General features: G+C 41.4%; 2 protein-coding genes across 3 annotated transcripts in view; one reads left to right on the top strand and one right to left on the bottom strand.

Annotated features, from left to right (window-relative positions):
* The window catches only part of LOC146490763 (disintegrin and metalloproteinase domain-containing protein 10), a 38,669-nt gene extending 17,998 nt beyond the window's left edge, over window positions 1-20,671 (top strand). Inside the window, exons 9-15 of one of the 2 annotated variants that reach the window (XM_085151360.1) lie at window positions 2,767-2,930; window positions 8,303-8,474; window positions 8,602-8,746; window positions 8,995-9,178; window positions 12,971-13,070; window positions 13,415-13,635; window positions 18,283-20,671. In XM_085151360.1, coding sequence (XP_085007486.1) covers window positions 2,767-2,930; window positions 8,303-8,474; window positions 8,602-8,746; window positions 8,995-9,178; window positions 12,971-13,070; window positions 13,415-13,635; window positions 18,283-18,387 — 1,091 coding nt within the window. In that variant the 3' untranslated portion in view covers window positions 18,388-20,671. Of the gene's footprint in view, window positions 1-2,766; window positions 2,931-8,302; window positions 8,475-8,601; window positions 8,747-8,994; window positions 12,129-12,199; window positions 13,071-13,414; window positions 13,636-18,282 lie in introns of those variants that run through there. The other variant, XR_014872359.1, reaches the window with a different exon arrangement.
* On the bottom strand, window positions 17,424-26,497 carry lpl2a (lipoprotein lipase 2 a). Its single transcript, XM_085151363.1, has 10 exons — window positions 25,918-26,497; window positions 24,888-25,084; window positions 24,441-24,620; window positions 24,164-24,275; window positions 23,836-24,069; window positions 22,166-22,408; window positions 21,845-21,965; window positions 21,329-21,547; window positions 20,969-21,076; window positions 17,424-20,879 (listed from the first exon to the last, which is right to left on the bottom strand). Exons 1-10 carry the CDS (start codon window positions 26,015-26,017, stop codon window positions 20,858-20,860), a joined length of 1,536 nt encoding a protein of 511 aa, XP_085007489.1. The 5' UTR covers window positions 26,018-26,497; the 3' UTR covers window positions 17,424-20,857.
* Window positions 26,498-26,503: the final 6 nt, after the last annotated feature.

Below are 26,503 nucleotides of genomic sequence, written 5' to 3'. Positions count from 1 at the left end.
GACCAATAAAAATGCTCGAAACAGCCTCATAACACAGCAAATAAACACACACAACTGCAAGGTCATTGAACTCTGGAGACAAAGACAGCCTTGAGCGGAAGCCTGTACAGACGTACATTATTTACAGTCCTTTTGGTTGCCTTCCTGAGTAGTACCAGCGTGTTATCTGGGAACTAGTTGTTGTTTTTGGCACGCAAAATGTTCACTGCATCTGCTTTTGCTGTTGAAGATCTTATTTGGGTACCCGGACTCCCCCAGATATGTTCAGGTCTAAGGAAAGACCCTTTCCGTCTTTGTAGCGTTTGCTCATTTACATTAAAACCATGTGTGTTTGCTTGTGTGTGTGTGTGTGCTGTGTAAGCATCTCAGTGTTTGTGTGTGCTATGATGTTAACTGATGCTGTGTCACCATATAAACTTTTTTTTCTACTGTTAGTGTATGCATACAATATATACACACATGTTTCCTGCTGATGGTGAGTGTGTGTGTGTGTGTACATTAGATTTAAGCGAGCCAGATGATTGTTTGCTCATGCAGACTGTGTTTATCCAGCAGGCTAATAATAGGAGTCTTTCAGTACGCGTCCTTTGTGTGTCAGAGACGAGAAGGAGAAAAGGAGAGGAACAGAGTGCAGGCCGACTCTGCGATCGTTTGCACGCTCGCTGCCAAAACCCACAGTGGGGACCTCTGAAGTAACACTCTTTCTAGGAAATGCAGCCCCTTGAATTAGGGGGACCATTTCAGGTCAAAAGGAGGGAATGGAGGAAAGAAGCAGCCAGCATTCTTCATCAATGTGACTGGAAAAGCTGTGCTGTGCAGTTTGACTTTTAACTATGCGGAGGATTTACAGTAATGGCAGTCTATCGTAATTATTTTTGTGTTTTTATCTAAAGCTTAAAAGCCTCAAAGTCTCAATTCCCAAAAGATAAAATAGCCTCAAACATCCTTCGCTTATCTAGAAGACATTTTATTTGCTACTGCTTCCAGCCTGGTGTCATAGGGTACGCTTCTGTTTTTGTTTTCTGACCTCTGATTGTCCCTGACCCTTCCTGTCACACTTACACCCACTGCGTAACAAAGACATGCAGGTGGGAGATCCAGATGCCAGCGACATTTTCCCACAGTCCGCGATGATACCTGGTGAGCTTGGTTTTCTCAGAAACTGACACGTATCTTGCAAGCTTTTCCTGCCAAAATGGTGGCGCTGATAACATTATGTAAGAGGATGTTACATAAAAGTCACGAGACGGCCAAGACCTGCAACCTCAACCGTGCACGGGAACCAATGAAAAGATGGGGAAGTAACTCCCCAGCTGTGCTTTGAAAACACGGGTTAGATGTTCGGTGTGTTGTTGACAATGAGAAGAACTGACCCTATAAGACTGAAACTTTAGTTAGATAATGTTAAACTACTGGTGTTCACATCATACTTTATCCAATGAACAGTCTTTCTGACCTATAGGTGTGCAGCCTGACCAATCAGACTGGTTTCTGTAGAGCTAGCTCTGTGGCTGGCCAGCTGCAACGTTACATCACTTCCCAGATATCCCTCCATGTGATTGTGGACAGCTGTTTGTAATTGTAAGAATGGCTTTCAATGGATATTATGTAAACTGAAAGGCTATGAAGACCACCACAGGAGAGCTCAGCAGGTTCACCTGACTCTAGCCACACCTCAAAGTGGAGCCACAGTAGCAGAGCACTGTTGGTTTTAAAGTATTTCCAGTAGCACAAGGTCACTTACACAATCTTATCACCCTGTAAAGTAACAGGTGCCAGGCTTTAATTAGACCTGCAGCTCGTTTCTGCTATGATTGTAAGATCTTCCTTATCTACTCAGGAGGCATTCATGAGGTTACAGCTTTGCAGTGACCTGTATTTCTACCTTCCTCAGCTGCTTCAGTGGTTTTTAAAATCCTATGTGGATCATTTGGTTGCAGCACTCAGAAGCTCCCCTCACTCACAAGGTCGCAGCAGATGGTCACCCCTCCCATAGCCTGGTTCTGCCACAGGGTCTTCCTGTTAAAAGGAAGTTTTTCCTTCCCACTGTCACCAAAGTGCTTGTTCATAGAAGATTGTTTGATTGTTGGGGTTTTTTGGATTATTGTAAATTATTTAACTTACACTATTAAGCACCTTGAAGGCATTAGTGTTGTGATTTGCTGCTATATAAATAAACAGAAGTGTATTAAATCGACAGCTATACAAAGATATGAACTACTTATAGTTGCATATAACATAACAAAATCAACCCTATAATGCCCTTTGTATCATATTTGATACATGAGTTTCTGAGACTTCTATCTCATCAACATGATCAATATCTGCCATCATTTCAACATGTTATGGACAAAACTCTTTTTTTGTATAAAATTAACAGTGTTGTTAACAAAAAGTTGCCAAAAATGCCCAATGCATCAAATGCAATACAAAAAATAATAAGATATATCATCAAAATATATTATACAAAAAATGATACCGCAAAAAAAAATGTGGATTTTGTTCTAAGGGTTAATAAACATTTGAGTTCCCAAAAAATCTGAATTTTCTGGCTATTTTTGATGGGTTGGGTCTTACAGGACTGAGATGAATTCATAAATGTTACATAAATATATGTAAAGGTTTTTCAGGAGAACGCTGAGATCAATCGGAAAGTTCAGAAGTTTCAGCTTTTAAACTATATTTACTTTAAGTATTAACTTTAAGTGTCACATACTCAGTGAACCTCACAATCTCAGATATTGTCTTTTATTTTCTTTATCTAAGGAAACTGGGGAGGAGTGTGTTCAAAGCCCGCGACCCTCAAAAACGGAGTTAAATGCACCCTGAACACAGGTCTGGTCACAATTCAGAACTACGGACAGTTTCTGCCTCCTCGACGAGTCCAGCTGACTTTGGCACACGAGCTCGGCCACAGCCTTGGATCTCCGGTCAGTCACCATGAAAAACACCAGCAAAACAAAACATGATTACAATTCAACCAACAATTTATATAATGATTTTTTCATATATGTCGGAACTTCTTGACGTCAGTTGTGGTTTAAATGATATCTAGAAGGTCGAAGGAGGCCTTTTGTAGATATTGCAGCTGCAGACAGAGCAAGTTGTATTCAGATGTATTTATGTATTTATTAAGTTGTATTTATCTGAGTGTACTGATAGCATTTCAACATCTTACCTTTAAAAAGTACATCTCAATCTTCTGTGCTGCTATATCTCCATGGTGCAGCTAGCGTATGTTGATAATTTCCAGAACTACTGCAAAGGCTCCACGACCACAATTTCATGTTCATGTAAATCAAATTATGGGTTACTAGACAGAGATGGGCAGTCACGCGTTACGTAATCTGATTACTTTTTTAAAGTAATGAGTAAAGTAAGGGATAACTATCGCAAAAATGGTAATTAGATTACTGTTACTTTCCTGTAGGAACGCTGCGTTACTGCGTTACTAAAACCGTGATTTTTTTGCGAGAATGTCTCATGACAGTGACGTAAGCGAGTGCGACGTTCGTGAAAACAGCTGTGTGCAGATCAACAATGGATAATATATCGAGTGTGGGAGAGAGTATGAGCGTGCAGCGTTTAAAGTGTGGAAGTACTGACCTTACTTTGAGTTTGATTCCATAAAAAGTGATAAAAACATTAGCGTCTGTTGTGCGTGGGAAGAAAACCTCTTTTTACAGTGAAAAAACCCCTAAACTTCCAAGCAAGCACCGAGTAGCTACGACGTAATGGGAAATTCACAGAGAAACTCGCGGATTCTTCCACTGACCGCTGCGGCACACCTGCACCAGGGTAAACCTCCGCTTACCCCACTCCTGCTTTACAGGTGAAAATAGTGCAACAGGACCGCTAGTCTTTGACTTTATTTATTTTCTGCTGTGTTTTACTTGCATCTATTTGAAAGACTGAGTGTAAACACAAAAAATATTTTATTTTATGTGCTGGAATGTGCAGAAAATAGGTTTAAATGTTAAACTAATTTCTTCAAGTCAGAGAATGTTGCATATAATTAAATTTTTGCTTGATGCATAAAGTTAAAAGATTAAAACTAATAAAACAAGTTAAAAAAAAAAGAGACTTTTCCATTTGATTACATTTTGTATGATGGATTATGTAGAAAAAGTAGAATTGGGCTGAAAGATCTATCGCTTTATCACCTATTCAGGTTGTAAATCGTGTTTTTAAAAAGTAACTAAGTAACTAAGTAATTAATTACTTTTGAAAATAAGTAATCAGTAAAGTAATGGGATTACTTTTTTGGGGAAGTAATCAGTAATTAGTTACTGATGACTTTTTTCAAGTAACTTGACCAACACTGGTTATTAGACAGACAGTGTTTTTGTTGAGAGACAGTAATGACTTAGCATTAGCCTAGCTTTAGTGACAACAGTGCTCCATGCACCAAAATAAAGCCAGGTGATTTCTGACTGAAGGATTACCTGTATTGGAAGCAGTCTTACTCATGGTTAATAACTCTATTGAAATGAAAGTCAGATTGCTCAGCACCAAGAAAACAAAATTAAATGTATCATGCCTTTTCTTTTCTTTTCTTTTCTTTTTTTTTTAGTGTTTCTGTTTGTTGTACTAATGAGTGACGGTAAAACGTGAGGAGACTTTTCGGTGTTTTGGGTTCAGCGTATCCTGGATGTCTGTTTGCTAGTTTCAACCTGAATCATTTCCATCTTTTATTTAAACATAAAACGACGTTGGCTGTTTGCTGAACGTGACGAGTCCCAGAGATTCAAAGTGTTGTGTCACATATTCTCACACGGCTGTTTGCACCGGAACAAATTGTCTGTGAATGATTCACTTCTGTGGGCGTTGGAGACCTTGTCCTTTATTGACTGGTATGTTTTCATAGGGACCCCTGTCTCAGTCTCACTGGTACATCTCAAAAAAGGGAACGGGAGGAGCTCTGATGTCAGTCACTTGTGTCCTATGGTTACTCTCTGTGTCCATAAGCAGAGCCTGGCAGTCTCTTCCGCCACCTCAATAACAGCACACATGTTATATAAGTGCACAAATGCCTGCACCTCAGTATGTGTGACAGCTGCTAACACCTCCAACCTTTCTCCTGCTGCCCAAAACGCCAGCAGCACTCCACACTCTCTTTTCACCCTGCTCTCTATTATCCATATTACCACACACTAAAGAGCCCTCTGAGGCATTCCTGAGCAGATTAGCTCTGCTATGTCAGACCCTGCTGGCTTTCTTATAAATTAAACTACTGTAAGCACAGAGCGCCCCTCTAATATCTTTGCTCCTTTGACAGCCATGTTTCCAGGCTGCATAGGATTGAGGAAGACATAAAGACATGTGACTGAAGGTCTCCCCTGCAACTTCATGGTGGAAGAAGCACAGGGGTGCACTGTGATGGGGAGAAAGCTTTGATTAAAAAGACGCATCTCTACACTGATTTTTACAAATGAATTCATCAGGTGAAATAAAAAGAGGACATCATTGATGGGTGGGAAACAAGACCAAAGTTTGCAAAGGCAACCTTCACTATCTAAACCATTACACCTTGCAACTGTAAGTCAGCAACAACAAAATGAATTTTTGAAGGTCATTTATCAGACTGGCTTCCAGGTTAATATCTGAAAAGTTATATCTTTTCTTTGCTTTACCTCTAATATGAATGGATAAAAAGAAAATAACTATCAAAACCATCAAAGCAGATTTAGGCAGCAAGTCTTAATTTGCATTAAGTTGAAACGTCTTTTTTCAGGTGTAAAATGTAAATAAAAACAAAATGCATTGATTGGCAAATAAACTGATCCGCAAGGCCAGTAACGTTGTGGGGATGGAGCTGGACTCCCTTAAGGTGGTGTCGTAGAGGCGGATGTTGTCCAAGATAAGGACAATGTTGGATAATACCTCCCACCCACTCTATGACGTGCTGGCTAGCCACAGGAGCACGTTCAGTGAGAGACTGAAAAGCACCACTGAACGACACAGGAAATCATTGTTGTACCTTCTCCCTGTACAACTGTAAACACTGCAACAGTTACACCCTTTTTGCACACGCTCTTTTCTACTCAGTAATGTTGTTGTCAATATTCTAGATATATATTTATAATCACCTCTGTCAATCCTTGATATTTATTATTGAGTGATTTGTATTGTTGTATTTGTACTGTGCTATTTCTTACATCTGTAAATCTGTAACATCTGTAACACTGTTAAATAGTCTAGCATGTTACTGTTACTGTTATTCATATTCATATAGGAACACTTTTAAGTTTTTCCCCTGTCCCCATATTTGTTTACAAGTGTTGCTGCTCCATAAATCATATTTACTTAAACTGTATAGTCATTGTTTGCTGTAGTGGCAATTCCTTTTGTTTGACAAATCAAACATCCCACAATTAAAAGTCCACAAGCCACTGCTGCACTGAGATACTATTTCGTACGCAGGCAAAAGAAGTCCACTGTCCAAACTTGAAAGTTGCGTTTTTATGGTTTATTTTATCCAGTTTGGCAAGCAATAACAAGATCCATTTTTTTTGTTACTTCCTGCTGCTTCTCCTGCTCTGGTAAAAAAAACCATAGGCCCACCCCAGTGCATGCTGGTCCTCTACCAGTCTCTTTATTTATAGAAAACAACATGGCCCTACAGCTCTTCCTGACTAATTTAACAAAGTAACATCAAACAAACTTTGAAACAAAATATTAACCAACAAATAAACTTGTAAACAAACCCCAAAATATAAGTAAACTAACAACAAACTTTAACTAATTTCAAAATAATAAAAAATAAGAACAAATAGCTCCAACAATTGCTTTATCCTTTGTTCGTGAATATTTTGTTGTCCCACTCCTTATTTTCTCATTGTATTCTGGGGGGTGTAGTGCATAGAGCTTGTGTATATTTGTATAAGAAGAAACATTCAGTACCTCATAAAATACAAGGAAATAGCCTGAATTGGAAAAGCTTTCTAGTATAAACATTTATCTTTGTTTTGGTTGTGTTTAAGCTAAAATCACATCGTGTCTGTGAAAACAGCATCTGTAGACTGCTACAGGTGCTCAGAAAGTAAACAGGAAGTGCTGTTACATACATTTCTGCAGAGGTATTGAACACAGCTTTGCTTTTCTTCCTGTTTTTCAGCTTTAAAGAAAGCGTAGTTCTGGTATACACTAGAAGCGAATACAAGGTTTGGTGTAAAGTCTGAAGCCCCCACAAAAGAAACTGAGGCATGAGAGTGGAAACACAATTCAAGCTAGTTTTATGCATGCTGAAAGAAAGAGTTCCAACATCTGCTGTGTTGCAGTTGTCACGGCTGGGGCGGCAGTCGTGTGGAGGGTGAGAAAGGAGGATCCAATGGCAGACAATGGTGGAGGTGCAAGTGGGTTTTATTTACAGTGCAAATAACAGACGTGAGGGCAGGACAGAACATAAACCTAAACTGGGTGAAACTAACAAACAAACCTGGAACATAAAGTCAGCGGGAGAAACTTGGAGACAGCAGATGAGGACAGCAGAACAGAGAGACGTAGAGAAACATAGGGAATGAACACAGACGACGCGACGAGAAGCACAGGCAGACACCAACTATAAATACACACACCAGGTAATCAGGAAATGGCACACAGGAGGGGACACAGCTGGAACTAATGGGCATAACGAGACACAGACCTACAAAGTAAAACAGGAAACACACAGACTGTTTTACAACACAAAACTCGGGGACCTGTACAGAGCACAAAGGGAGACACAGGTAGGGAAAATAAACACTACAAACCCCAACCACCAATACAAAAACAGAATAAACTAGAAAATACTAATAACAAACTCAAAGCGCTGGGTCACCGACCCAGGACCATGACAGCAGTGTCCTGGCAAAGCCAGAGCTGCAGATAGTGAGAGATAAAGTGACGACTGTATAATCACAAGTGTCTTTCAACCTAATCTTAAACATATGCAAAAATATCCACATCAATGCCGTTTCCCTCAGCATGTTTGCATGTTCACTTCAAGTCCCAATAATTCATCAGAGACTTTGAGTATGAGCTCCAGAAAAAGAGGAAGCTCTAGTTTTATTGCACATGTGGAACACATCATTAGATGGACAGGGGATTCAAGATTTGTCTTTTTGCTCTTAAAAGTAAAACTGGCCTTTCAGCTGATGGACATGACTGGAAAAGCTCCTGTGATCAGTGAAGGAAGTTGATTCCTCGATCTATATTTAAGAGGTGGAAGCAAATATCTTCAGCTTGGGTTGATCATCCTTTTCCGCCTGCTGCTTCTGTTTACAGTCGAGTGAAGATGCTTGACGTTGTGTCTGTGTTTCAGCACGATGAGGGCGCTAACTGCGGCAACCTCGGCTCCGATGTCAGTAAAGGCAGGTACCTGATGTTTCCTTACGCCACAGACGGGGCGCGTGAAAACAACGATAAATTCTCACCCTGCAGCATCAAACACGTTAGCAACATCCTGAAGCTGAAGAAAGATGACTGCTTCACGGGTGAGGAAGAAATATCAGTGTCCTGCGTGCTGTTTACATTGTGCACTTGTTGCTGCAGCCTTCAGGCTATATCTGTATGTGTGCATCTGCTCGCGTGTTTATCTGCTTGTCTGTTCATTTTGGGCAGTCAGTGATCAGCCCATCTGTGGAAACCAGATCATAGAGGAAGGTGAGGAGTGTGATGTCGGTAACAAAGATGCAGATCTCTGCTGCTACAGTGCTAAAGAGCCTGTAGGAATCCAGTGTCACCTCAAGCCTGGTAAAATCTGCAGGTACTCCACATGTACACAACATCAAAGTGTGCAGAAATGATTTCTAAAACTGTAATTAGCTGTTCAAGTCTTTCTGAATATTTGTAGTTCAATCATGTATGGGTTTGAGGTTAATAAATTTAAATATTCATCATCAGTCTTTCATCTAAACTATTTATATTCTAGTTTCGAGATGCGGCTTTGTTTAGTTTAGATGTAGCTCTCATGTGCAGCCATGTTTGTGGTGTTTTTTCTCTTCCATTCATCAGTCCAAGTCAGGGCCTGTGTTGTGGCCAGAAGTGCGAGTTTAAGCCAGAGGGTCAGAAGTGCAACGAGGAGACAGACTGCCAGAAAGCGAGCGTGTGCTCAGGACTCTCCCCGCTCTGCCCCAAACCAGCTGCCAAGGAAAACCTCACTGTGTGCAGTCAGGGCACGCGTGTCTGCCTGAAAGGGGTGAGGCGGGCACATCCACCACACCAGAGCGTTACTTAACACACTCCGTTACCCAATGAGGGAAAGTGTGCAAGTGTGCAGCAATGTTGCAAAGCATGTTAGTCTTGACCTTGAAAGCAGCACATGGCAATAGACTTTCAGTATAAGGTTCACTTAGTAGCTTTTCCAGAGATTTCTTTTTCATCATGTCCACTCGCCAGACACCTTATAAGGTGAAGATGGGCACAGTGTGGTCATAAGGACATGGTCATAGTCAGCAAAAATACTCAGGTAGGCTGTGGAATTTGTCAAAGCCAAATTCTGACTCTACCATTAGAATGTTGCAGAACTTCAAAGAGACTCATCAGACCAGACAACATTTTTTCGATCTTCTAAGGTCCAATTTTAGCAATCCCATACACGCGGTTTCTTGTTATGAGCTAATAAGAGTGCCACCTGGAGTGGTCTTTTGCTACTCTGGTTCATCTTTCGGAGATATGAAAAAGAGTTCTTCATATGTTGACGCAACCTCTGACACCAACAAGGCATTTTCATCCATGAGAACTGCCACTGAGTGGATATTTTTTCTTTATTAAAACCACTCTCTGTAAACCCTCGACATGGTTGTGTGGTAAAATCCCAGCAGATCAGCAGTTTCGGACATACTCAGACCAGCCTGTCTGGCAACAACTCTGCCACATGATTGGTTCATTAGATATTTACATTGTTGAGTTGAGCAGTGGTTCCTAACAAAGTGTTCAGTGAGTGAGTTTGTTGTGTTGTGTGTCAGCGCTAAACCTAATATCGTGATCATACAAAAATATCAGTGTCAATGATATTTGTTGTATTTGGCACAACAAGCAAGTTTCGCATCACTAAAACAGAAGACAATGACAGTCTGCAATCAGTTTGGTCAAGTTGGCAATTACCTACGACCTTTTTTTGATAAAACTGTGTCGTCTGCATACGCAGAAATTCACATTACATTTCAGCCAGAGTCTCACTTATTTTAAATAAAAGTTAAGAAATTTCTTCACTTGAAATCGTTGCTGCAGAAAGGTGATTAAACTGCAAACTAGCCTTGCTTTTATATAGTAGTTCTCTATTGCAAAGAGACGTGTTACAGATGAGTTGCACTCATCAGTGCAGACTGACTCAGGCTGATTGCATATTGCAGACAGAATGCTAACACATAAGCAGTCTGTTTACTTTTATAGAAGAGAGCACAATTATTTGCAAACACTCACCAGTGTGCCTGAGAGTGCAGAGAGTGCAAGTTGCCTCCCATCAGCTGACTTGTGCATTTGCCTCCTGATTAAAAGCGATTGAGGGCGTTGCACACAAATAAGTTCAGCTGTTTCCAGTTTCTCATTTAAAATACAATCAAGTGCTTACTGTTTTTGTTTTAGGTAGCACAAAATGAAAATGATCTTGAAATAATCAGAACATTTAAAACCCACTGTCTGTGCTTACTGGCAGGTATTACAGGTGTAAACAAATGTGCCAGTTTAACACAGCATTTCTGAAAACAAGAAGAGAAAAATCCTTTTTAACCAGCAGGATAACAACAGGATCTCCCTCCAAAATTAAACACAGACGTCACGCTGTCCTCTCAGCAGGAGAACATTTATTCCAGCTGTGACTGTGGTTTTCTGGATATATTATTCTCCAGATGTTTTAACCTCATCTACCCTGGATGACCTGATCCGGGAACATAAAATATAAAACCCCAAACGTAAAACATGATAAAAAGGCTTTTTAAAAGATGTAAGTAATAGTGTAAACCAAGAAAGGGAAAACTTATCTTTAGTTAAAATTCTCAAATTCCTCTTTTTTTTTTCACTGACACTGATATATTATTTCCAACGAAACACAAAACAGAAAAAAAAACTTCAAACAAACATATTTGGTTCATCAAAACATGTCAAACATAAATTTACTTCAGGCTTAAAAAACAACAAAAGTAAACACATCTGTGATGCAGATCCCCGCTTTACAAAGTCTCAGAAAGTAAGAGGCAGTTTCTAAAATCTGTCGAACACTATATAAGTGTCTGTAAGTGTTATATACACTGAAAACGTTAATGCAACACAAGCGCCTCAGTACATCTTACCTGTCATTGTCCCCAGTTTTCTTATGAGACATTAGCCAGGAACGGTTATGAATGGCTAAATCTGATGTATTAACATGAAATGAAAAACACTCCCTAAACTAGCTCATGTCTTTTTGTGTGTGTACATATTTGAGTATTTGAACTAGTGTTGTTTGAATTGAACCTGGTATACTTTTCTGTATTTTTTTCTTGACTTCAGATCATTCTTTAATGCCCTAGGCTCTGTATGACATCAAAGAGAGCACATATGTATAATATGGTAGTGATGGGTCGTTCGCGAACGAAATGGCTCTTAGAGCTGGTTCTTTGAAGTGAACGACGCGAGCCGGCTCCTTATTGGGAGCCGTGAGGTTTTTTTTTTTCTTTCTCTCACCCTCTCTCTCGCCCTTTTTCCGTTAAACTCCGCACACGCGGCCTGTACTTTGCGCTGGGCAGAGGGGGGAGGGGCGTTAGTTACAATCGCAGCAGCACAGGAACAGAGCCAGAGAGAAAGAGAGCGAGGGACAACAACGTCACATTAGAAAAGGTATAGTAATCATCAACAATTGTCAGTTGAAGATGATAAAGGATTCAGAAAGTTTATTCATGCAGGCCCATATGACAGAGAATGTGCATCTTCTTTTTGTTTTAATATTTTAATTTATATTTAATTGTGTTGTGGTTTGCAGTGTTTTGTGTTGTTTCACGTTAAATTTGTTTAAAAGGAAAAAGCTGAAAATTTAAATAGTTAAAAGTTTAAAATGTAAATAGTTGTTTTTTGTATTATATGATTTATTTATTACATTTTATGTGGAGTGAATAAATAAAGTATATTTATGGTGGCCCTTAGAGACAAAGCACGTACAAACTCCAAAACACGTACAAACTCCTAAGCATGTACAAACTCCAAAATGCGTAAAAACTCCAAAACGCGTAAAAACTCCAAAAAGCGTAAAAAAACCTCAGACACACTTACAAACCCCGAAGCATGTACAAACTCCAAAACACGTAAAAACTCAGAAGTTTGTATATGCTTTAGAGTTTGTACGTGCTTTGTCTCTAGGGGCCATATATAAACATATATAAATAAAACCACTTTTTTTTACATTAGTAATTCCTTTTGTGCATAATTTTATATTATTGTTAATGATTAAATAATTAAAGCAACAAAACAACCTGAAGAGCCGGTTCGGAGCCGAAAGAGCCGGCTCTTTTTAGTGAGCCGAGCCGAAAGAGCCGGATCTCTAAAAAGAGCCGGAAATCCCATCACTATAATATGGTGCACAGGCACATGGCTCGGGCTGTTAGGAAAGAAGCTCCGCCCACCTTTAGTTCAAATCTCCTGTTTGTGAGAGCTAGCCAATGAGATATAAGCTTAAATCGAGGGTCCAGTGTACGATAAATAAGGACCTTTATGAGCTCTGGTAGAGTCCAGCAATAAAAACATGGATCTGGAAACTAACATAATAGGTCCTCTTTAAAACATAAATATAGATATATAAATTTTAATTCACTGCTAATTCGCATGACTGACATAAACTGCAAGGTAGTGAAATAATCCAATTACCAACCAATCGAGTCAATATTTTGATCATCGACAATAGACGTACTGATATTGATGAACTTGAACTGGCTCTTATTTGTCTTAATTTCTTACATCATTGTTCTCCCAGCTTCTTCTGACTCTACATCCTAACTGTAGTATCTGTTTGTCTCTGAAGGTCTGCACTGGGTCGGTTTGTGTGAAGCACCACCTGGAGAAGTGCGACTGTCCAGGAGACTCCATGAGGGACAAATGCCACATGTGCTGCCAGAAGCCCGGTAACCACGGGAACATGTGTCCTCTGCTACAGAGGAATGTGTTTACACGCCGTGTCTCAACAACTCAGGCTGTGTTAATTAGTGCTGAGGTTACATTTCTAAATGATTGTGTTCACAGATCGTAGTTATTAAAGTGTTAAACTGTTTCTCAAACTCCGGTTTCCATTTCATATTGTCAAGTTTTGAGTAAGTGGCATATCTCTTTTATGATATACACACACAGGCTGGTATGCGGCTCAAGAAACTTGCTTTTGTAAAGTATAAACAGTATTTATACTCTCTCTCTATGTGTGTGTAATCTTTCTGTAACTTGATTTGATTTCCTTTGTTTGTATTTCTTGCAGCTCAGCCTGAGACTTGCGCGAGCACCACATCATCTGTTCTGTCCGATCACTTCCACAAAAAAGTGTTGCCCCTGGTGGGTGGTGCGCCGTGCTCTGGAAACCGTGGATACTGCGACAAATTTCACGTATGCCGCATCCTCGATGCAGACGGCCCCATCGCGAGACTGAAGAACTCCTTTCTTCATTTGGATGACTTCGACGACGTGGGAGAGTGGATGAAGGTAGAATCCACATTAGTGTGATAACATCAGAATAAGATAAATACAATGATTGTCAGGTTTCGCCGCGTGGCAGGCACAGTTGGACCCGAGCTCAGGACCCAAAAAATGGCTTTATTTCTGAAGGTAATAGGGCAGAGTGGACACACCTGAGGAACACAGCTGAACAGAATCCGACTGACGAGACAGGGGAAGCAAAACTGAACATGATACATAGGTGACCTTAGACTATTAAAATAAAACAGGAAGAAACACTGAGACTAAGACATGAGGGATTGTAGCTGTGTCTAAATAAATAAAAATCTGCCTACACCTCAAAAATCTATTCAGTCTACACATGGCTATAAAACATGCAGCTTGTCTACTAGAAGCTCCTCTACTCTACTTGTTGAAGTATACTTGTTCATCTGTATGAGTCGGTGAACTTTAGGTTAAAAGCTCTTAGGTATAAGAAAAGGTGCTTGTGAGAAAGATGGTTGTTGTAAGAAAGTACTTTTTGTGCTCAAATACAGAAGAAAAGTCCCCTTTCCTTCAGATTAGGTATGATCCAAAAAAGAGGTTTACGACTGACGACCTGCGAGGGAATCCAACAACCACAACCAAAACAGACATGACGCCAGACCACCAACCTCTGACTCTCTCCCCCACCGATGTAGGAGCGGTGCTGAGCAGGATCAATGTCCACAAGGCTGCAGGTCCTGATGGCATCCCCGGGCGTGTTCTCAGAGCGTGTTCTGGGGAGCTTGCAGGAGTGCTCGCAGACATATTCAACCTGTCCTTGGCCCACGCTGTGGTACCGGCCTGCTTCAAATCCACCTCCATCGTCCCGATACCCAAAAACTCCAACCCATCTTGCCTCAATGACTACCGCCCAGTAGCACTCACCCCCATCATCACTAAGTGCTTAGAGCAGCTGGTCCTAGCACACTTCAAATCCTGTCTCCCCCCCACCCTGGATCCCCACCAATTCGCATACCGCCAGAACAGGAGCACAGAGGATGCAGTCTCCATCGCACTGCACTCTGTCCTCTCACACCTGGACAACAACAACACATACGCCAGAATGCTGTTTATAGACTTCAGTTCAGCATTCAATACAATCCACCCCTCACAACTCATCAGAAAACTGACAGACCTGGGCATCAGTCCCCTCATCTGCAAATGGTTACTGGACTTCCTGACCAACCGCCCCCAACATGTCCGGCTGGATAACCGCTGCTCATCTACAATCACAATGAACACCGGTGTACCACAAGGCTGTGTGATGAGCCCTTTCCTCTACTCCCTCTTCACCCACGACTGCAGACCTGCTGATGGTTCCAACACCATCATTAAGTTTGCAGATGACACCACGGTGATTGGCCTCATCAGTGACAACGATGAGGCCGCCTACAGGGAGGAGGTGGATCGTCTGGCTGAGTGGTGCGACAGAAACAACCTGCTGCTTAACACAGAGAAGACCAAGGAGCTCATCGTGGACTACAGGAGGAATGCTGACCCACATCCACCCATCCACATTAAGGGGACGGCTGTGGAGCGTGTGAGCAGCTTCAAGTTCCTGGGAGTCCACATCTCCGAGAATCTCATCTGGACGACCAACTGCTCCAAGCTGGTCAAGAAGGCTCACCAGCGCCTCTTCTTCTTGAGGACTCTGAGGAAAAACCACCTGTCCTCAGACATCCTGGTGAACTTCTATCGCTGTACCATCGAGAGCATCCTGACCAACTGTATAACAGTCTGGTATGGGAACTGCTCTGCCTCGGACCGGAAGGCGTTGCAGAGGGTCGTGAAAACTGCCCAGCGCATCGCCGGAGCACCACTTCCTGCCATAAATGACATCTACAGGAAGCGGTGTCTGAAAAGGGCTGGGAAAATCATCAAAGACCCCAGTCACCCATCACATGGACTCTTCACCCTCCTGCCCTCTGGGAGGCGCTACAGGAGCCTCCGGACTAAGACCACCAGGTACCGGAACAGCTTCTTCCCCACAGCTGTCAGACTCCTGAACTCTGCCTCCTGACATCTGACCCACGTTAAACTCATGGACTGGACATACACACACCCACAACCACCTACACACACACAATGGACAACCGTACCCTCAAACACACAATAATAACATGGACTGAACCACCATTCACAATCACTAGCACTTTATAGCCTCTGTAGAAATTATCCACATATCTCACTTATCTTAACTGCACTACTGTATAGTTCTGTGTAAATAATCATACGATAATTTTTAATCCTACAATCCTACAACTGTTTATAACTTGCATAGTTCACATTTCTGTATAACTGTATATCTCAGATTTCTGTATAGTTTTTTTTATTTCTTATTTTCATATTTATATCCTGTTCATAGCCTGTACATAGCTGTACATAGCTTGTACTCACTACAGCCTGTACATACTTATAGTTATAGAATATTCCTAACATACTTCATACTGTGTACATTATAACATACCATAATAGACCCATTTCTGTAATATACTCACATATCTATATTATTGCTAATATATATTGTAATATATCTATATCACTAAAGCACTTCTGGATGGATGCAAACTGCATTTATCCACGTGATGAGCCCATCACATTATTTGGCTGATATGCATTTGGCAGCTGGAGAACATTTGTTTTCTCTATCGGGGCCAGAGATGGGCAGTAACGCGTTACTTGTCACGGGTTACTGTAATCTGATTACTTTTTTCAAGTAACGAGTAAAGTAAGGGATTACTATTGCAAAAACGGTAATTAGATTACCGTTACTTTCCCGTAGGAACGCTGCGTTACTGCGTTACTAAAACTGATTTTTTTGCGAGTATGTCTCATGACAGTGACGTAAACGAGTGCGACGTTCGTGACAACAGCTGTGTGCAGATCAACAGTGGATCATATATCGAGTGCGGGAGAGAGTATGAGCGTGCAGCGTTTAAAGCGTGGAAGTACTGACCTTACTTTGAGTTTGATTCCATAAAAAGTGACAAAAACATTAGTGTCCGTTGTGCGTGGGAAGAAAACTTCTTTTTACAGCGGAAAAAAAACCTAAACAAGCACCGAGTAGCTATGACATAATGGGAAACTCACAGAGAAACTGGCGGATTCTTCCACTGACCGCTGCGGCACACCTGCAGCAGGGTAAACCTCCGCCTACCCCACTCCTGCTTTACAGGTGAAAATAGTGCAACAGGACCGCTAGTCTTTGACTTTATTTATTTTCTGCTGTGTTTTACTTGCATCTATTTGAAAGACTGAGTGTAAACACAAAAAATATTTTATTTTATGTGCTGGAATGTGCAAAAAATAGGTTAAAATGTTAAACTAATTTCTTCAAGTCAGAGAATGTTGCATATAATTAAATTTTTGCTTGATGCATAAAGTTAAAAGATTAAAACTGATAAAACAAGTTTTAAAAAGGGACTTCTCCATTTGATACATTTTGTATGATGGATTATGCAGAAAAATTAGAATTGGGCTGAAAGATCTATCGCTTTATCACCTATTCAGGTTGTAAATCGGGTTTTTAAAATCTAACTAAGTAACTAAGTAATTAATTACTTTTGAAAATAAGTAATCAGTAAAGTAACGGGATTACTTTTTTGGGGAAGTAATCAGTAATTAGTTACTGATGACTTTTTTCAAGTAACTTGACCAACACTGATAGGGGCCATATGTTGTTCATATCTGGGTGTTCAGTGTTCAGTCTTAAAACAGTCTTTTCTACAGTTTCTGGGTTGAAATGGTGTGGAACGCACGTGCAGCAGGCCTTGAAGCACGTTTTCTTTCAGCCAGTGGATGCGTCAGAAGTGTTACTCAATCGGTAGAGTTACCCAAAAGATCAGCTACCATATGTGCTCCCTGTGTAACAAAACAGGATGTTTGGCCATTGTGTTCATTTGAATAAAACAAGTAATTCAAAATGATATAGACTTTTTTTTAATCCCTCTTGGTATCCTATTGGTCACTGGGAGAAACTGTGTATTTCCCAACCAGTAGGTGAGTCGTTGCAGGAGGTTGTTGGCTGTCACTGTGCGACATCAGTCACAAAAGTCGCAACCAGTGGAATACTCCCTTTTCCCTAGCAACTAGTGGTTGCTAGGCAGTCATCAGCCAGTATATAGGTTATTGTGACTGGGACCTAACCAGTATGAAACCACAAAGCATTACAGACTGAAACTTTTGAAAGAAGAAACTGCACATGTAGTGTTTAAGTATCTGCTTCATAAACAAAAAGAGACACGATTGCAAAAGAAAAGGTAGATTAATACTCAGTAATAACACGGTAATAGCACAGTAATAACATTATAATGGCCTGTAATGCTATTTAATTATAACATTATTACTAAATAATAGCTTTGTATCAGTGATGGGTTCTAGCTGAGTGATATTAGACTGATTTATGTAACGGGGGGTAATAACTGAGGCAATAATATGAAAGTGACCAATAATGAACAATAAGGCAAAATCAGTGAGGTAACATTTTTGGTAAAGATATAAAAACCTTTGAACAATAAAATTATTGTTTCTGCTCAACATTAAAGATTAAATTAAAGATTTTTATTCTAGTGATCTTAATCTTAATCTTAAACCAAACGACACCAGTGCTTCCAGCTTATTCAAAATCATGTTTCTGTTTATTCTCCTCAGGCTCACTGGTGGGCCATCCTGCTGGCTATCCTGACGCTGTCTGGAGTCATGGGCTGCACCGTCTGCCTCTGCAGCATTAAACTGGACACACGTAACTTGGAGTGACTTTTTATCCCTGAAGACTCTTGAATAAACGGCAGCACGGTGGCATGGTGGTTAGCACTGTTGCCGCACAGCAAGAAGGTCCTGAGTTCAATTCCAACATCAGGCCGGGGTCTTTCTGTGTGGAGTTTGCATGTTCTCCCCGTGTTTGCGTGGGTTCCCTCCGGGTACTCCGGCTTCCTCCCACCATCCAAAGACAAGCAGCTTTAGGGGATAGGTTAATTGGATAATCCAAATTGTCACTAGGTATGAATGTGCGAGTGAATGTGAGCGCGAATGGTTGTCTGTCCCTGTGTGTTAGCCCTGCGACAGATTGGCGACCTGTCCAGGGTGTACCCCGCCTCTCGCCCTATGACAGCTGGGATAGGCTCCAGCGCCCCCCGCGTCCCTGAAAAGGATAAGCGGAAGCGAATGGATGGATGGATGGATACCTGAGATCTTCAGGTGCCACGTCGAGGAGGATTCATCAGCTTTGTTCAACTGCCCAAAAACTCAGTCATGTTCACCGATGTCTTTGTGTAACTCTTCACCTTTAGGAAAGACGCAAGAGTCTCCTGTGACGTACGTGTTGTGGAAATTGTTGCTTCTTCTGCTGCCAAATGTAGGTCAGTCAGCTGCCCCTCAGAAAGCTGAAGCACCGCTGCAATGTAAAGCCATCTGACACTACAAAGCCTTAAATGCACGAGGCATGTTTAAGACACTAATTTCAGCTACAAGGAGCATCCAGCTATCTCAACCATAACAACACCTGCAACTGAAGGGTCTGCATGTACAAAGAGTTTGACGGTACTGTCTTTCAGTAGATACTATTTTTATCTTCAATCTTCTTAACAACCTAAATAACAGTTTAGAATAAGATATAAAACAAACTTATCTACGAGGTCAAACCAGCAAGTTGCAACCTTTGTGGTCCTGTAAGGAACCAAAGTGTGGTTAAACTAAAGCTGACGCTGCAGTTTACGGTGTCCTTACTCAGCATATCTTTGGGGTCACCTTGACACGTCTAGCACGTCCAAACACGTGTCACAACAGCACAATTACAAGGACTTGCAGAAACAACACAGCTTTTATATCAGAAACAGTTGTGAGTGTTTAAATTGTTAAAACTGTTTAGATCAAACACACTTTGATAATATTTTTTAACGGAACAAACAGCCTTGAGATGGTAAATAAGACTGATAATTATATATATTTTTATACTGAGCGAGCAAGGAAGAAAAGTTGAGCATTTCTCTCGACCTTTAAAAAAAATGCAAGCTCAAGACGACCTCTCAGGCGACACGCTGGTTTTATTAAAGAATTTATACAATACAGAGACGTATTTACAGCTATGTACAGTGATTACATGAACACACTTTTTATAGATCAAATTCACAGAGAGGTGAAAATATATAACTAGCAGCGCTCCATATAAGAGACTCCAGTACTATATTATAGTATTTACATTTATTGTACAGCTGAGTGTTTTCTCTTTCCCTGTTTTAAGTGCAAAATACCTTTTTAAAGTCACAATCATTACAGTACAATACCTCTGAAGAACTGAGGTTCAAGTATTGCTTACAAACTGGAAATGCATAATTGAATGAGCATGAGTCAAAAAATAAAACCTTATCCACAGCAGACATTGCACTTTACAAACATTAATATAAGCTTTGCTTTCGAGCTCACGCCGAATATTACATACTCGTTAAAAGAAGGAAGCCATTTTTAGAAGAGTATCCAGCACTTCTTTGAGGTGACAGCTTCAAAGTAACGTCTTCTTGCAGGAGTGAAGCAGTAAAACGTGCAAAAGCATTTAAAATAACACCTTTTTCAGCTTTGAGTACTTCAGTATAAGTTCATACAGTAAGAACAACGGACCCCGAGTTGGAAGGCAACAATAAAAAGCCAAAAAAAGTTCAGTTTGCGAGAGCTTGCTTCTGCTGCTTGTTTACAGTAAGGCACACTGATACAGGTCCCACAGTCACATACAGCGCTGAGAGTCACAGTGGTGAATGCTCGGTGACTTAGGTAACTTAGTACTTAAGTAACACAAAAAGGTAACTAAACTGTAACCTACTGCTTAAAACACACAAAAAATACACCTTTAATATTATTTTTCCTCATTTTCAGAGGTGTCACTCTATTATATTTCACAGTGGTTCCTTTATATGAAATATTATTATTGTACTACACATCAGGGCATTAGTACCTCTACAACCAAACTTCGTTGATCTGGCCTGTCAGTAAGATTTACTAGTAGTACAACAATCAAGCAAAAGTCATTAAATTACTTCTTTTTTTCTTTTTTTTTTACAAAGTATGACATAGTATTCACATACATGTTGTTTTAAACATTATACCTATTTGGATATATACAAGGTGATAAAGGCTTTCAGATATTTACTGGTGTATAAAAGTTACTAGTGTATAAATTATCTGCTAAGTGCTGAAATGGACAAAGTGGATGGTGGAGAGCGTCTTATCTTCATCATCAGTGGTTCTCCAGAGTTACTCTACAGACAGAAGCAGCAAATGTATTGTTATTTATCAGCGTTAGCAGTAATGCAATGGTAAAGTAGAGTTAACACAGAGGCAAGCTCACCTTCTTAGAGTTCGCTTTCTGTTCGTCCTCCACGGATCCTTACATTTAACGAACGTGAGCTCCTGTGTCAGCTTCTGAGCGTCAGCATCTTTTATGCAGAACACCATCCTGTGGGAGAAATTCATGAAATACTGCTTAGCTGTGCGTGTTCAAGCTAGCTCTGTGAGATTCTGCTTAAGCCTGTGCTTTAAGCTTGACATATTTTAGCCATAAATCCCAGTAATAGACACATTTCTATGAGGTCCATCATGGAAACTCCAACACTGGCATTTCAGGAAAACTTGAGGGAAGCCTCGAGTTTTTTTCTTCTGGCAGACAGACATTATTTGGTAACTACACCTTTAATGTTCTGCAACTCACTTTTGTTGCGTCTCGCCCGCTCTAATGCGGATTTTGTGAACCGCCACGTTAGCGCCATCTGAGCTGCCAGACCACCAAGAGGAAACCATCTTCAGCATGCTTGACGCGGACCAGCCGTTCGTCTCCTCCCATTTAAACTTCAGCATCAGCAGGTCACCGATGTCTTTCTCCGTCACCAGCAGGAACGAATGTGTCTTATTTGTGAGAATTTTCTCCTTTCTGCCAGACACGGACGGAAAGAAACGTTGAAGCTCCATGCATACACATAGCCATAGTTTTATTTAACCGAGGCTTGTAAAGTATGCGCCATAAAAGATGATAAAATGTCGATGAAAGCACGCAGTAAAGGCCCAGCAGTGAGATGTGTTTGTATGTGGTTGCCTCTTTCTGTTTATGGTTTCTGTCTCGTGCTGTTTTCTTTGATTACTGTGCAAGTGTTAAAAACAACTCGTAACGTGAAAAATGCAAGTCACTGTGCAGTAATTCTTCTTTATAAGGGTTCAAACCCTCACTCACAGTTTAAGCTGCAGGTTTTCAGCCTCTCCTTTGGTTCCATACAGCGAGACAGTAAGCGAGGGCTCCATATCCGAGCTATTCACCTTACTGGAGAAGTGGATCTTCAGCTGATAGTGGTAAACTGCAAAGCAAAGCAACAATTTGCACCATTTAAGCACCTGAAAGCTTAACGTAATAAAACTGCTCCAGATTTAATAGGTTTAAGTTTCACCCAAAGCAACTAGAATCTCGTTATTTTAGATTATTCTTTGCTTTTTGTTTCTGCAAATACATCAGCTTTCATGCGATAACAGCGCTGATATTAAAGAGCGTGCCGCTGACCTCTGAAAGGCATGGAGGATCGTGTCTTGGTGTACATCTGAACGCTGCGAGGCTTGCGGACCTTGCTGATGTCGTAGCCCACCGTGTTGCAGCGGCTTTTCCGGCAGCTCAGGCACATCCCGCGGTCGAACATCTCGTTGCTGCCGCACCTGTACGCCGTGGCCGCTTCCTGCTCGTTCAGCAGGGAGTCGATGAAGAGGTGAACCGAACGCTCGTGTTCACACTTGACTGCGTCCGACACAGCTGGAGGAAAGAAATGGATGCAATTTATTATCTGCTGTAATTCTCTACATTGCATACTTTTCCATTCAGTAGCTGACCGTGCTCCGGGTAAATTTATTTATTTTTAATCTGACCTTTCCTCAGCCATGTTTGGGAGCCTCTGTTTATTTTCACACTGGTGTGAATGACGTCATTGTGCAGCTGTCATTAACAATGTCCACTGCTAAGATATTAATGACAACAACAAGCAGTTACAAGCTTCTAAGCGGCACGCTCTGTGTAAAGGCACTTATGTGCTTAATTTTGTTTTATTGTGGCTCAGTGTTGGGAAGGTTACTTTTAAAATGTACTCCATTACAGAATACAGAATACATGCCCCAAAATGTATTCTGTAACGTATTCCGTTACGTTACTCAATGAGAGTAACGTATTCTGAATACTTTGGATTACTTAATATATTATCATGCTGTTTACAACTACATGAATGTACTATTGCTGTGATTTATTACTGTTACTGAAGGTCCGCGGCTCAGAACCGTAGTAAAGGGACCTCTGACTAATACGGTGGGTTCTGTGTCGGGCTCGTAGCCGAAAACTAGCTTTACTTTGTTGTCTGGGTCAACTTTGCTTGCGAGAGACAGAGAGAGGCGTTGAAAGGCTGCTCCAACGGAACTTATTGTTTTTGGAGGAAAACACGAACACGGTGTACAGTCGAGTCTTAATAGCTTACTTACAACTGGGCTCGTCAGGCTCTCTTCTTGGCTGCAGTGGTTATTATTATATTTACATGCTTCCAGCTCCCGTTTTTGCTCGATGACAGCTCGTACTTTTCCTTTTTCTCCCTCCCTCGCTCACAGACACATAACGTGTATGGCAGTCCATTCTCCCTGCAGCACGGACTACACTGCCTATGATGCTACATTCTTTAGAGCTATACCGGTAGCATTCTGCCTATTAGCTTAGCACAACAACAACAAAAAGGCCTCTCTCTCACCCAGGAAACACGCAGAGAGAGAGCGTCACCCTGTAACCATGGCAACCGTAACGCTGCCGCCTGGAACAACAGAACGTAGCTGTCAAACAAAACCCAAACAGTCCTGACCCGCGACAATATGAAACAGGAAAGTACCGCCGTGTAATCCATTTATTTCAACAAAGTAACTGTATTCTAAATACCACCTTTTTAAACGGTAACTGTAACGGAATACAGTTACACATATTTTGTATTTTAAATACGTAACGGCGGTACATGTATTCCGTTACTCCCCAACACTGTTGTGGCTGAACCTCTGATCTGATTGCTTCATAATAAAGTTGTCCTAAGAAGGTAAGGTATCATTAACGCTTTAACTAACTTTATCTGTTTCTTACTCTCTTCATAAACGAATACAACAATCACTGTGCAGATACAGTAAAATCAGGGCTGCAGTCATTTTCGTTATTTTTACCAAATATTCCAAAGTTGGCGATCTTCTCCAGCGCCCCCCTGAGGTTGCAGCCCGGCTGGAAGCTGCCTCCGTTGGGGTAAATGTCCACGTGGCCGACGGGCTGCTGGATTCCGATGCTGAGACCCAAAGAGCCGCGCGTGAAGGTGTGAAGGACATCCACGAAGTGAGCATCATCTGGGGAGAGGCGCCTCTGGGCGTGCTCGCCCTCGAAGTCGGGACCAGCGGGATCCAAACCTTCAGACAGAGACGAGGAGGACCAACATTACACGACTTTATTGTCGCGCTAATAGCTTTAAAACAAACATCTGAAATGTTCTGTCTTGTTTACCGGTGATTCTTCCGACTTTATTGGTCGCATGGCTGCCGGCAAATCCGGCCACGTGGGCCCCGAGGCTGTAGCCAATCAGGTGAATGTTCTCAAGAGGCATGTTGGTGGTCTCCTTGAAAATCAAAAGTAATTCCAAGTTAAGGAGAGTGTAAGAAATACTCCACGTTACCTTTGGGTTTAATTTCATTTGCTTTTTCTTTGTTACTCATATAAACACGTCGTTTAAAAACTTGAGGTTAAACAACACTAACTCATCGAAATCAAGAGCTTGACTAACCTCGATCCAATCGATGAACCGGGCGATCTCCTGCCCCACTGCTTTGGTTTTCTGAGCCGCGACCACATAGTGATTCTGAGCCGAGTTGAGCCAGTCCACCACGATGACGTTGGCCGTCTGCTCTCTCTCGTACAGCGCCGATACCAGTTTAGGGATCCAGCTTTCAAACATACCACTCAGCTGTCGAAAAGACAAACAAACATCAATCCTGACAGGTGAAACGAGTTTACGCGTGTAATTTAAGCCACCTCCAGATCAACATGTCAGGGAATTCTTTGGCTGGTTGTCAGTTAATATGATTGTTATTTTAGTGAGATGCTACCTCACCAGAATTTGGTGAGAGGTATTCCCGGTCTTTTATTCTCCTTTCGATTCAAAAGAAAACAAAGCTCCGGATATTTTGGAAAATAGGGGCAGGTTAAAACAAGCTGATGCGTCTCTGCTTACCGTCCAGCCATGGATTATGAGAAAGGTTTTGGAAGTGCTGTTGAAAGTGCAGGTTGCCAGGGAGTCGGGTTTTCCTGGAATGATGTAGCAGAGGTCATCATCGGGATGGGATGGCTTGCGGAGCGAGAATTTGGCAACAGTGGCATTGCTCTCAGCCTTGTGGTCAAAAAAGCCTTTCACAGGATCGAGGAAGTTACCTGACAGAGAAGATTATCCAGTTAGCTGGATGGTTTAAGAGGACATTATACTAAATAAAGAAGAGGAAACAAATCCTCTGGCTTCCTGGTGTTTTGATCAGATATATAAATCTTATCTAATAGTCTGGCTGGAAAGTCTGAGAAGTCTGACCAGCTAGCTGAGTTGCTGGTGGCAATAAGGTCCGCCCCCAGGGCCCCTCAGAAAATGAGCTTCCACCTTAGAGGAGATCAAAGCTCAGGGGTTTAAGGGGTTCACTTGGTCAGGACTGAGCTCCACAGAGGCTCATAAGGGTTTCCCAGCTTTGTTCCTGCCATCTCACCGAATATAATCTGCCCATGTTTCTGTGGTCCTGCTGGCACAGTCAGCTGACTGGGCCTTGTACTGATTTTCAAAGTGTGGGGAGGTGGAGACCAGACCCTTGCAAACAATTACCAAATGAAAGGCTTCAATAGTTTAAGGATCATATTGTGAAAATAAATAGACATGATGGCACCCGGATAAATCAGTTTGTTGGGATAATTTAACAGTCTGAAACATTTCAGTTTATTTCTCTAATTTCCAGCGTTAGCTTCAATTTCAGAGCGTCTCTTCCAGGGAATAGTAAGTGAGGAGAGTATCAGAGAGCACAGAGATGAGTTTAGTCATAGACACGTGATCTAAAGTATGTCCTATAGCGCGTTGATATCACTGGCAAGGTAGAAACTACCGTACACACACACGCACTGCGCTTGGTTTTCACCACATGTTACAGTTACACGGGAATTTTCACCCACGTACCTGCAGAACTACAACCCTACAGACCTAAATGTGCATGAAGTAACTGACAACTCACCAAAAATAGAATCGGCGAGCTCTTCCTCCAAGGACGTCACATTTTGCACAGCTGCATTCAACACCACGAAGCACAGAAACCGCACTTTCCACGCTCTCATTTCTTTTGCACTTTATTCCTTTTGGAGAAAATATCTTTAAGCACGAAATCAGTCAATGAAACGCCGCAGCCCGGGAGGGTACGCAGTCCTGTAGTAAGGAATAAGCCCGCGCGTCCTGTTGCGCGCAGTGCGCTGATATCTGAACCACCTTGAACTGTCTGCGTCTTAAATAGCGCTTCTGAAGTTCTGACAAGCCATTGGCTGCTGGTCTCGGGCGGGGAATGGAAAGTAAATGTGTAAACTAAACCATTAAGCCTGCTTTATGAGGAGCGATAGCAACTGTGTTTGGCAGTTTGGCGACTTATTAAACCCTAGAAAGCGCTATTTATTTTTTAAATGCATCCAGTGTATGTTTCTACCACACGACCGCGGCCAGATCAGCAGGAGACACTTATTAGCATAAATGTTTGCATTGTTGCATTGCTTCCTGTGTGATTATTAACTAAATCTGTAAAGAACTTTCATATTTAAATAGTGTAACTAGGC

This window comes from Neolamprologus multifasciatus, chromosome 23, assembly GCF_963576455.1.
Source record: "Neolamprologus multifasciatus chromosome 23, fNeoMul1.2, whole genome shotgun sequence".
Taxonomy (NCBI): domain Eukaryota; kingdom Metazoa; phylum Chordata; class Actinopteri; order Cichliformes; family Cichlidae; genus Neolamprologus; species Neolamprologus multifasciatus.
This window is presented reverse-complemented; position numbering and strand designations above follow the sequence as displayed.

Bases quoted from the DNA above. Each gene is read 5' to 3' on its own strand.
- lpl2a (XM_085151363.1), bottom strand. From the start codon at position 26,017: ATGAGAGCGTGGAAAGTGCGGTTTCTGTGCTTCGTGGTGTTGAATGCA. The intron at 24,070-24,163 runs GTAAACAAGACA...CTCTGTCTGAAG, and splicing joins TAAAGTCGGAAGAATCACCG to GTTTGGATCCCGCTGGTCCC. The intron at 21,077-21,328 runs GTGAGTTGCAGA...TTTCTCCCACAG, and splicing joins GCGGGCGAGACGCAACAAAA to GATGGTGTTCTGCATAAAAG.